This window comes from Taudactylus pleione, unplaced genomic scaffold, assembly GCF_031769625.1.
Source record: "Taudactylus pleione unplaced genomic scaffold, aTauple2 ptg000085l, whole genome shotgun sequence".
Lineage (NCBI taxonomy): Eukaryota > Metazoa > Chordata > Amphibia > Anura > Myobatrachidae > Taudactylus > Taudactylus pleione.
The window spans coordinates 14,847,481-14,859,905 of record NW_028284487.1 but is presented as its reverse complement, the minus strand read 5'-3'; the positions used below and the strand labels follow the sequence as shown (position 1 = coordinate 14,859,905).

Genomic DNA, 12,425 nt, shown 5'->3' with positions numbered 1-12,425 from the left:
TCTCAAGATTTAAACTCTCATCCAGGTGTTTCCTGTTTTGAAAATACAACTCGATCAATGTATTAGTGCGAGAGTTTTACTGCTAAACTCTCACATTTTCTAAACTCTCACCCCATTATATTTGGCCCATCATGTTTACTTCCCTTTGAAATCAAAAGATGTCCCACAGTGCCATCAGCTCAGAACTGGCAGAAACCAGTGGGACCCAGGTACACCCATCTAATGTTTGGAGAAATCTGTCAAGAAGTGGTCTTCACAGAAGAATGGCGGCCAAAAAGCCATACCTTTGACGTGGAAACAAGGCCAAGTGATTAAACCATGCATGAAAACATGGGGTGCAGAAAAATGGCAGCACGTGGTCTGGTCTGATGAGTCAAAAATTTTAATATTTGGCTGTAACAGAAGGCATTTTGTTTGCCAAAGGGCTTGAGAGTGTTACAATAATGAGTGTCTGCAGGCAACAGTGAAGCATGGTGGAGGTTCCTTGCAAGGTTGGGGCTGCATTTCAGCAAATGGAGTTGGGGATTGGTCAGGATTAATGGTGTCCTCAATGCTGAGAAATGCAGGCAGGTACTTATCAATCATGCAATACCATCAGGGAGACGTCTGATTGGCCCCAAATTTATTCTGCAGCAGGACAATGACCCCAAACATAGAACTATCTTAAGCGTAAAGAAGAACAAGGAATCCTGTAAGTGATCATATGGCCCCCACAGAGCCCTGATCTCAACATCATCAAGTCTGTCTGGGATTACATGAAGAGACAAAAAGATTTGAGCAAGCCAACATCCACAGATCATCTGTGGTTAGTTCTCCAAGATGTCAGGAACAACCTCCCTGCTGAGTTCCTTCAAAAACTGTGTGCAGGAGATCCTGTACCACTGGTTCCATTTCTATATCCTGTACCAGCGATTCCATTCCGATATCCTGTACCATCGGTTCCAGTCCGATATCCTGTACCATCGGCTCCAGTCCAATAACCAGTATGATCAATTCCATTCCGATACCCTGTATTACCGGTTCCAGTCCACAAACCAGCATCATCGGCTGCAGTCCAATAACCAGTTCCATCCTGGTGATCCAGATATCCAGTCGCATTCGGTTCCATTCTGGTGCTTCAGCATCCAGTACAGTCCAATTGTATCCCGGCTGTACTTCCAGCATCCTTACTCATCAGCAGCCATAATTCGGCTTCCGTTTATACTCCAACCAGGTCCTATGAGCAGAAACTACATTAAACCAGCCAGTTTCCAGAAACCCACTCCCACCAGAGGGCCTGATTCAGTACGGATCGCAACTGCGATTGCCACTGCAATTACGCATGCAGTCTGACTGCAATGATATGCTTAACCATTGCGATCGCTATGCAGTCGCAGCACAACATAAGGACGCCCCCCTTACCTTACACACATCCATAATGTTTAGCAAGACTGCAAAACCCTCGGTAACATCGAGTACAATCGTAGCCTCACACACACTTGCACAAGGTCTGACCTTACTCAGGAATTGCTAACCTCAGCGCAGCTGCGTATGGCATCTCAGTGGATAATTTATGCACGCCCATGCAATGGCATTCAAACGCATTGGCACCCCCTGTCACCTCCCTCAAATGGTATTTCCTGTCAATCATGGGTCTGCGTAGTCACTACGATCACAGTCCCGATCGCAGTGACTAGTTTGCACACGCGCACTGCGATGCATACGCATGAGCAGAATGCAACAATCGCCCGATTGCATGCATAATCGCAGTTGCGATCCTTGCTGAATCAGGCCCCGAGACCCAAGTACGGACCCACAGACAAATCCCAACACGGCAGTGACACTGCTGCTGATTATTTTTATTTTTTTATAACACTTTGGATTCCTTGGGAGAATATTTGTGACAGGGGCAATAGTGTATGTTGTTCATCTTTGGGGTAAATTTACTAAGCTCGAATGACATAGTAGGCATCAAAATCGTCCGTGAACTGCATACTGGGAATTTACTACAGGCTAAACTCTACCGACTTTGCTCCATTCGATGTCTAATTCTTGGCAGAGAACACCGGCAAATTGGACGGTAACATGTTTTCGGACACATAGACCGTCGATTCAACTCGGCAGCCTTTTGCCATAGACATCAATAGGACCACAAAATTTACTAAGGATTCGAATTTGTCATCGCGGCCGAAATATAGGGAAAATCGACCACAAAAGACTCAAAAACTAACCCAAATAGAAATCTCAAATAGAACAGCAATTCGAGTTTGACATATGAACATACTTAACCATCACAGACAACTCTGCATGCATGGATCTGGGAGATCCGTGATGCATGCAACTGTGCGTAAAAAAAATAAACACAGATGCACGGATGGACCAGTGAGATACGTCTGTGCTTCTATGTTGGGCTGTAGATTGCTAGTGTATGGAGATGATCAGCAGCTTTACAGACCGTTACTAGTAAAATGATGGTTGGAAGATCTGTGTTTGAAGAAAATGATCTGCGAGTCACTGAAAAAGATCTGTAATGTATGGGCGCAGATTGCTAGATTGGGAAACCCTAATATCGGGCAACAAATCATCACATTGTTCAATTGTGGTTTTCAGTTTGCTGATGTTTGGGGGCATTTAATCCAACATGTTGGACAATCTGATTTAACAATTCCAATCACTTTTTGCTTGCAATCTGTGATCTGTGAAGCCCATACATTGCAGATTTTTTTATACAATCATCTGCAAATTGCAGAATTGACACAATTGATTGCTGATGTACATGTATGGGGGCCTTTACTTGATTAAAGTATTATTGTTTGTAGATCTCTAGATTTTTGTCCATTTATGTTAAAATGATAATTTCACCCAAACCTAAAAATGTATTGTGGGTGGAGTACAAGTTTAAAATATAACTGAATGCTTATTGTCTGATACACTCTGCTCAATGGCTCTGCCCATAGTCCCAAGCTATACTCCAACCTTCACTTCCCACTCATACTGCTTTTATTCCTAAATTCCGGATCTGACCCGGAGGTTGGAACAGGGTTCCAAACCGGATCAGACCCAGAATTTAGCCAGCGCTGAACCAGGATATTCCCAAGTCGGCACCGTTCACACCGGGGCCGGGTCTGCAGAGTATTATGTATAAAAAAAAAAATAACATTAAAAAACAAGGTATAATTTGTGTGGGTACTGCATAAATAATTTGCTAAGATTGATGTTGGAAACTGACCAACCCCAAAAAGTGTCAAAGTAAGCTCAGCAGCGAAGGTGTTAATTTATAATTTACAATTTATCGCTTAATGTAATAAATAGTTTTGTATTAACTCTGTCTCTTCAGGTATTGTATCTGGCTGGATATGTAATAAGTCCCTCTGATATTAGGGGAAGAACAAAGCTTGGAGAGAGATAAAGTGGAGAGAGATAAAGTACCAACCTATTAGCTCCTAACTGTCACTTTACAGACTGTTTTGAAAAATGACAGTTAGAAGCTGGTTGATAGATACTTAGGGGTATATTTACTTAAGTGATAGTTTTTAGAAGTGGAGATGTTGCCCATAGCAACCAATCAGCTTCTACTTAACATTTAACTTGCTCCTTCTAGAAGGTAATAGCTAGAATCTGATTGGTTGCTATGGGCTACATCTACCCTTCTAAAAACTCTCACTTTAGTAAATGTACCCCTTTATCTGTCTCCACTTTATCTCTCTCCAAACTTTTATAAATATTTTCCATAGTTGCTGCTACTCCAAATCATTTCATGTATCCTCCATATCCATTCTTTTAGTTACACATAATAATATATTACATGTTTTCCTATTTTAACTAAAGAATTAAGTAATGTCTATAATAAAATATTCTATGGCTGACGATTTTCCTCTTTGGTGTTCACATCTGTTATAGCGGAATCCACTACAGGAATTACTGGTGAGTTATGATATATTTTTGTCTGATCTTTGAGTTCTATTACACATAAATATATTACATGTTTTCCTATATATGGCCGTATTCAATTTGAGGGGTTAAGTCCGGATTCGCGGTAATTTACCGCCGATGACGTCATTATTGCCTGTTTTAGTTTTACCCCGTATTCAATTTGAAAGACTTTCCACCTAGGCGGAAAGTCAATGCAATGTAATAGGCGGTAAAGTATCGCCTATGAATGGCTGGCATTAAAAAGTGCAGAATTGGGGTTTTGGGGTGCAACGTTTCCGGAACCCCCGTGCAGCCGTCAGACAGTCCCCCAAAGGTAATCTGTGTCAAAAAAAATTTTGACAAAAATTAAGGACACCCCAAAAATTTACTTTGAAAAAGGGGCGAAAAAAAAAAGTTGGGGTACAAACTTAAAAAATAGCGATCTTGACTCTGGGGGGGGGTCCCCAAGTATGCCCTAAGAGTTTTTTTGATTGCAGGTGTTTGCGGCAGGTGGGTTTTTCACAATTTTTTTAAGTAACTTTAGCAACTGTAAAATATGCTGAACTCCATTTCAAGTACCCCACATTAGATGGGCATAGTTGTTTTGCCCTAAAAAACCTTCTAAATGCTCTTCTACATCACCTTATTCAAAGCCACATTTATGCACCTGCCACTGCTATTAGAAACCCCGACTTCCTTCAGGAGTTAAAAATGGGGTACCCTTTGTCATCCTCTATGTCTACACATCTTTAGGGGGGTCCCTAGAATATTTTCCGAAAATTCCCGTTTTGTTTAACCTGTAAAAAAAGGGGTAAAAATTTACAAAAAAAATGACATAAGGTACCCCCCCAAAAGCCAAACCAGCCCCAGACTTGCCAGCCAGTGGTGGTTTCTAAAAATATGGGAAACAAAAGTGTAGGGTTCCACCGTATTTTAGAAACCAACCCAAGGCTATAGGGACCAGTTCTGGTTTTAAATATAGGGGTAAAAAAAACGTGGGGATACCCCTATATTTAAGACCAGCACCTGACCCAACCGACCGGGGTGTAACGCCACAGTCCAGAGATCCAATCATCGGGGCTCCAGGTCCAAAGCATTAGCACCCCAAATCGGTCAGCGCAAGCCGGTGATCTCGGGGGAGTCGGGGATCCCCCAAAGGGTCCCCCCCTCCCGAGCAACACAGGCTTAAGGTGAAGCCCGTGGCTCTTCCCCATACCCTTGGCTTGGTGGGTATGGAGGTAATGGGGGGCCAAATAATGTAAAACTATTGTGTTTTACAGTAGAACTACAAGTGCCAGCATGCCTGCCATTTTGCACTTGTGGAACAACAAGTGCCAGCAGACATGTGGCACCTGTAACTTCACTGTAAAATAAATAGTTAAAAAAAGACAAAACACACACACTGTGACAGTATAACTTTATTACACACACCTACCCATTCACACATACTTACCTATACCATATGAATCTGTCCCCTTCTCCAGTAGAATATACTTAAAACATGGCTCTGTAAAGAAAAATTCATACTCACCTATATCCTGGCGCTAGTCTCCGCAGTAATCCAGGTACTTAGCAAAACAAAAAAACAAGTATACACGATCCACGCAACAGCTATCAGTATGTGTGTTGCCACACATACTCATAGCTCCCGAATGCCAGCTGATGGAACATGCTGATAGCTGTTGCGTGGATCTTGTATATTCTTTTTTTTGTTTTGCCAAATACCTGGTTTACTGCGGAGACCAGCGCCAGGATATAGGTGAGTCCCCGACTCCCCCGAGATCACTGGCTTGCGCTGACCGATTTGGGGTGCTAATGCTTTGGACCTGGAGCCCCGGTGATTGGGTCTCCGGGCTGTGGCATTACACCTCGGTCGGTTGGGTCTGGTGCTGGTCTTAAATATAGAAGGATCTCCACATTTTTTTTACCCCTATAATTAAAACCAGAACTGGTCTCTGCAGTCTTGGGTTGGTTTCTAAAATACGGTGGAACCCTACACTTTTTGTTCCCCATATTTTTAGAAAACACCACTGGCTTTTGGGGGGGGACCTTATGTCATTTTTAGAAAAAAATTGTACTTCTTTTTTTTACAGGTACAACACAATGGGAATTTTTGGGAAATATTCTAGGCACCCCCCTAAAGATGTGTAGACATGGGGGATCACTATGAGTACCCCCATTTTTAACTCCTGAAGGAAGTCAGGGTTTCATATAGCCGTGGCAGGTGCATTTTTGCAGAAATTTAAAAAAATGCTAGTACCCATTTTCATGTACCCCAAATTTGATGGGATAGTTTTTAAAAACAAAAAAAATAAGCTAATTGCTCTTCTGCATCACTTCTTCAAAGTCGGGAAAAAAAACACCTGCCGCGGCTGTTTAAAAACCCGACTTTCTTTTGCAGCCAAAAACGGGGTTCTCATAGTGATCCCCCATGTCTGGACATCTTTAGGGGGGTCCTAGGATTATTTCCCGAAAATTCCCATTTTTTTAACGCCGATCCAAGTATCGCCGGGTCCTGTTTTCGCCTACTTTCAAATTGAATACGGGGATACGCGGGCAATCGCGCGATACCTTAACGCCTACAAAACAGGCGAAGGCAGCGTTAACTTCAGGCCGCATTAAATTATCGCGGCTCAGCTCAAATTGAATCATACTTGCCGACATTTCGTCAGGGGAATCCGGGAGGGGGCTGGCAGGTCCGTCCAGCAAGGAGGATAGAGGCGGATCAAATAGGCGGAGCGGGGGCGTGCCGACGCGATCATAGTGGCCCCGCACCCCGCTTTATAATGCCAATATTACTGGCATTACAAGGCAGGCGGCGGGGCTATGATGATGCGATTCAGCGGGAATCGCGTCATCACACCCCCGCACCGCCCACTTTTGCGGCTGGCACGGGGATTAGCGGGATGCCGGCATCCAATCCGGGGACCTTGCCTAGTCTTGCGGGGTGTCGGGAGCGGCACCCGATTTTCGGGAGGCTCCCGACAGTCCTGGGAGAGTAGGCAAGTATGAATTGAATATGGGCCTTAAACTATAGAAATAAAAGTAATGTCTAATTAACACATTTCTTGGCTGATGATTTTCCTCATTAGGGTCCCAGTCAGTATCCAATAACGCAGAGTACAATAGTCTGAATTATATAAACAGTCAGTTTCCACATCATATAACTACATGTTTGTTATGAAACCCTATTAGGGATATACTTTAAGGTACATTTTCAGTTCTGGTAGAGGGTCTTCTGTGCTGGAGTACCCTATAGTAATTGGCCCTTGATTAATGTATTATTGTCTATAGACATTTGGCCATTTATGTTAAAATAATTAATCAACCCAATGGAATACAGAATGTTTTAAACATAAACTGAAAGCTTATTGACTAATACACTCTGGGCCTGATTCTGACCCGCTTGCGAGCGCTCAGCGCTAGCAAGCGGGTCAATGGTGCCCTAGTGCGCATGCGCGAGACCCGAATAACGACGGGGAAGCCGTCGTTATGGGTCTCGCACCAAAGGGGGCATGCTGTCGATGTTGAGTGACAGCACGCCCCCTTTGGTGGGCGTGCCGGGGGCGTGGCTGCCAGACAGAGGCGTTCCCATGGGAACGCCTACCGTCTGGGTCCGGCCCCACTGACATCACTAGTGATGTCAGTGGGAGTGATTTTGGTTCTGATAGAGCCAAAATCACTCCAGGGCTTGCGGTCACCGAGACCCTACCGCAGGGTCTCGTCGCAAGCCCGATGGTCGCGATGGTCTTGACCATCACGACCCTCTTTTTCGGCTGCTCGCATAAGCTGTTGGTGGTCATCCACAGCTATGCGAGCGGCCAGGAGGCCGCTCCAATAATAGGTAGGAGGGTCCTGATTCAGAGCGAGCGCTCTTGTCAGAGCGTCCGGCTCTGAATCAGGCCCTCTGTGTGATTCATGGACGCTTGCATAAGCTGTGGGTGGTCACCCACAGCTATGCGAGCGGCCAGGAGGCCGCTCCATGTTGAGGTAGGAGGGCCCTGATTCAGAGCGAGTGCTCTGGTCAGAGCGTCTGGCTCTGAATCAGGCCCTCTGCTCACTGGCTCTGCCCACAGTTCCATGCTGCACTCCAACCTCTACTTCCCATTCAGATTAAGTTGAACAGGCATCAGTGCTCCTTTCCCGAGAACATTTTATTTAGGTGAATCCAGTGAATAGATCATAGGTTTGTTGTTTGTGAAAAAAACACACACACATAGACTGCCACAGTAAAAAGACACACATACAGATGTGTCCTCTTGCATCCTTGCCGCTCGCACTGCAAACGTGCGCATGCCTTGTGCCTTGCAATTAGCAGCGGCTGCGCGCACCTTGGTACGCCATGCTGCTCACTACGTTTGCACCATGTAATCCTATGGGGTATTATGCGGACACGCGACTCGCGACATGCATGTTGCGATTTGCCGCACAAGCGCCAAAGATGCAACTGGATATATCTGTAGGCCGCCACAGGAAAAAACACACACTTAGGCCCCAACAGGGAAAAAGCACACACATTGGACCCAACAGAGAAAATACACACACATTGGTCTCAACAGAGAAAATACACACACATTGGTCTCAACAGAGAAAATACACACACATTGGTCCCAACACAGATAATACACACACATTGGTCCCAACAGGGAAAATACACACACATTGGTCCAACTGGGAAAATATTTACACATTGGTCCCAACAGAGAAAATACACACACATTGGTCCAACCGGGAAAATACGAACACATTGGTCCCAACAGAGAAAATACACACACATTGGTCCCAACAGGGAAAATACGCACACATTGGTCCCAACACAGATAATACACACACATTGGTCCCAACAGGGAAAATACACACACATTGGTCCCAACAGGGAAAATATACACACATTGGTCCCAACAGAGAAAATACACACACATTGGTCCCAACAGGTAAAAATACACACACATTGGTCCAACTGGGAAAATATACACACATTGGTCCCAACAGAGAAAATACACACACATTGGTCCAACTGGGAAAATATACACACATTGGTCCCAACAGAGAAAATACACACACATTGGTCCCAACAGGTAAAAATACACATACATTGGTCCCAACATGGAAAATACACACACATTGGTCCCAACAGGGAAAATACACACACATTGGTCCAACAGGGAAAGTATACACACATTGGTCCCAACAGAGAAAATACACACACATTGGTCCAACAGGCAAAATATACACACATTGGTCCCAACAGAGAAAATACAAACACATTGGTCCCAACAGGGAAAATACACACACATTGGTCCCAACAGAGAAAATACACACACATTGGTCCAACAGGGAAAATATACACACATTGGTCCCAACAGGGAAAATACAAACACATTGGTCCCAAGATGGAAAATACACACACATTGGTCCCAACAGGGAAAATACACACACATTGGCCGCCACAGGAAAAAACACACACATTGGGGGTCATTCAGACCCGGTCGTTAGCACCGATGCGCTCGGACCGGGTCGATGGCCCCCACAGAGCATGCGCATGACGGCGCCGGCGCCGTCGTGCGCATGCGTGAGACCCGCTACGACCGACAACGCCGGTCGTAGCGGGTCTCGATCCAAAGGGGGCGAGCTGTCGATGTTGATTGACAGCTCGCCCCGTTTGGAAGGTGGGCCGGGGGGGTGGCAGCCCAAATGGGGGCGTTCCCATGGGAACGCCTACCGTTTGGGGAGGCCCCACTGACATCACTAGTGATATCAGTGGAGAGCTTCCGGCTCAGACAGAGCCAGAAGCTCTCCGGGGCTTACGACAAGTGAGACCCTACCCTAGGGTCTCGTCATAAGCCCCGATGGTCGCGATGGTCTCTGACCATCGCGACCATCACCCGAGCGGTCGTTAGAGCTGTGGGTGTTAACCCACAGCCTAACGACCGCAACAGAGGCAGGCCGCCAGGATGCAAGTGGCCGCCCAGTGTCTGAGCGACCGCTTGCATCCTCCGACCGCCTCTGAATGAGGCCCATTGTCCCCAACAGGGAAAAAACACACACATTGGCCACAACAGGAAAAATACACACACATAGATTCCAACAAGGAAGATACACACACATTGGCCGCCACAGGAAAAAACACACACATTGGCCACCACAGGAAAAAACACACACATTGGCCCCAACAGGGAAAATACACACACATTGGCCGCCACAGGAGAAAAAACACACACATTGGCCCCAACAGGGAAAATACACACATTGGTCCCAACAGGGAAAATACACACACATTGGCCCCAACAGGAAATAACACACATATAGGCTGCCACAGGGAAAAACAAATACATTGTCCCCCATGGGCTAAGAAAACAGGAAAAAACACACACACATAGGCCTCCACAAGAAAAACAGAGACATTGTCACATTTGAAAGCAGTAGCCAATCCGCTAAACAAAGTCGTCTGAAAGTGGAAGTCAATCTGGCAAAACAGACAGGGCCCCTTACTTTGGGTGGGAAGACAGTTTGTCAGAGGTGGGCGTTGCTGTGAATATTGTGGGTGGAGGTGTGGCATCAATTTATTGGGTAAACCAGTTTAAAAAAGGGTATGGATGTGAGAGCAGGGCGAGGGTGTGGTGGTGAGAGCAGTGTGAGGGGGTGAGAGTAGGGTGAGGGGGTGAGAGCAGGGTGAGGGGTGAGAGCAGGGTGAGAGTGTGGATGTGAGAGTAGGGTGAGGGGATGCGAGCAGGGTGAGGGGTGAGAGCAGGGTGAGGGTGTGGATGTGAGAGTAGGGTGAGAGGGTGAGAGCAGGGTGAGGGTGTGGATGTGAGAGCAGGGTGAGAGTGCAGGTTGAGGGAATGAGTGCAGGTTGAGGGTGCTGGGTGAGCGCATGGTGAGAGTGCAGGTTGAGGGTGCTGGGTGAGCGCAGGGTGAGAGTTCAGGTTGAGGGTACTGGGTGAGGGGGTGAGAGTGCAAGGTGAGAGGGTGAGAGTGCAGGTTGAGGGTGAGAGTACAGATTGAGGGTGCAGGGTGAGAGCAAAGTGAGGGTGTGATAACAGGGGTCTCTGTACCAGGAATATCTGGATGGTGAAGTGGGAGGGCACTTCCTCTTTACATCACACGGCCAGCTTCTCACCCGCTGCTGCTGCTCACTGTTCCCCTGGATGCTCTCTTCACGGCCAGCCTCTCCTAGCTGGCAGGCGTTTGCATTGCCGTGCTGCTGCTACTTCATGCTGCTTACACTCTCCTGGCGGCATTTAGAATTTGGTGTCGGGCACGAGCAAATAGAAGCTCACGGACTGGCAGCCAATCAGGAGCCACCACCATCGCTGCAGCAGCTTCTGTTGGCCCATATGCACTCTGCTGTCACCCGGGCCCCCTTTCTCTCGGGACCCGGGACTATAGTCACAGCAGTCCCTCCGGATGGCGGTCCTGGCAGTGGATACCAGATGCTTTCAGTGGTAGCCTCTAAGCGCTAGACGGATGAGTGGCTCATTAGCATGTTTTCGCAATGGCTTATTCGTGAGAGATCGCAGCTGCGATGCCATTTGTGTTCAGGTCTGAATCAGGCCCTTAGTATGCAGCAGCTGTGCAATATTATACTAATGCTGCACGAGCCGTCTTGTGTAAATAGACGCCTCCTGCTGACTTCTGTGATCCCCTGCTGTGTTTGAGGACGCAGCCATCGGATCACTTGTGTGACATTGGCCATCTGAGTAACCCTCATTATGCTGTTAGGACCAGTGAAGCTACGTTGAAAAATGCAGACACTTGCCTCGGCACACCCAATCATATCACTCATGCTGCAGCTTAGGGGGCACTGTGATCGTCATTGCAGATACTGATCAGCACATGCACAGTACAGATCCTACATATGCGCCGATCACCAACCATCGGGTTTTCATACCACTCTGAATCAGACCCTATAGTCTTTGGTATTATTATTAGCTAAAAAGGGGATAGGTACTAAAGGGCAAGGGCCTGTAATATGTCTTCTAATTTGAATAATGTGTAACTTGAACATTTAACGAATATATTGTTTTCCCTGTGTTATACCAGAAATGGCTCTGAGGCTGGTTAATGGAAGTAATCGATGTGCCGGACGTGTGGAGATCTTCTATAAGGGAGCTTGGGGAACAGTGTGTGATGACCTGTGGGATATGAATGATGCAGTAGTGGTATGCCGGCAAGTAGGTTGTGGAAAGCCAATTGCATTTTATGGAAATGCCCATTTTGGCCAAGGAAAAGGGGAGATTATTTTAGATGACGTGACCTATCAAGGAAATTAAAGTCTTTTGTGGAACTGCTCCCACTATGGGCTGGGCTCACACAACTGTGGTCATCATGAAGATGCTGGAGTCACCTGCTCAGGTATGTACAGTATACTGTGAGGATAAGATTCATGTCCTAATAGTAAATAACATGGAAAAATGTTCTAAACATAAATTATGAACAGCAATAACATTTTAGAAAATGTTATTTGTCATCTATATATTGTGTATTTTTGTATAAAATATCATCTACTGTATTTTATTTATCACTTAACATAC

The 12,425-nt window shown here is 46.0% G+C and overlaps 1 protein-coding gene across 1 annotated transcript in view; it reads left to right on the top strand.

Annotated features, from left to right (window-relative positions):
- The window catches only part of LOC148532065 (scavenger receptor cysteine-rich domain-containing protein DMBT1-like), a 78,533-nt gene extending 66,369 nt beyond the window's left edge, over positions 1-12,164 (top strand). The window contains 2 exon segments of the mRNA XM_088468289.1: positions 3,850-3,903; positions 11,935-12,164. Coding sequence (XP_088324415.1) covers positions 3,850-3,903; positions 11,935-12,164 — 284 coding nt within the window.
- The last annotated feature ends 261 nt before the right edge of the window (positions 12,165-12,425 follow it).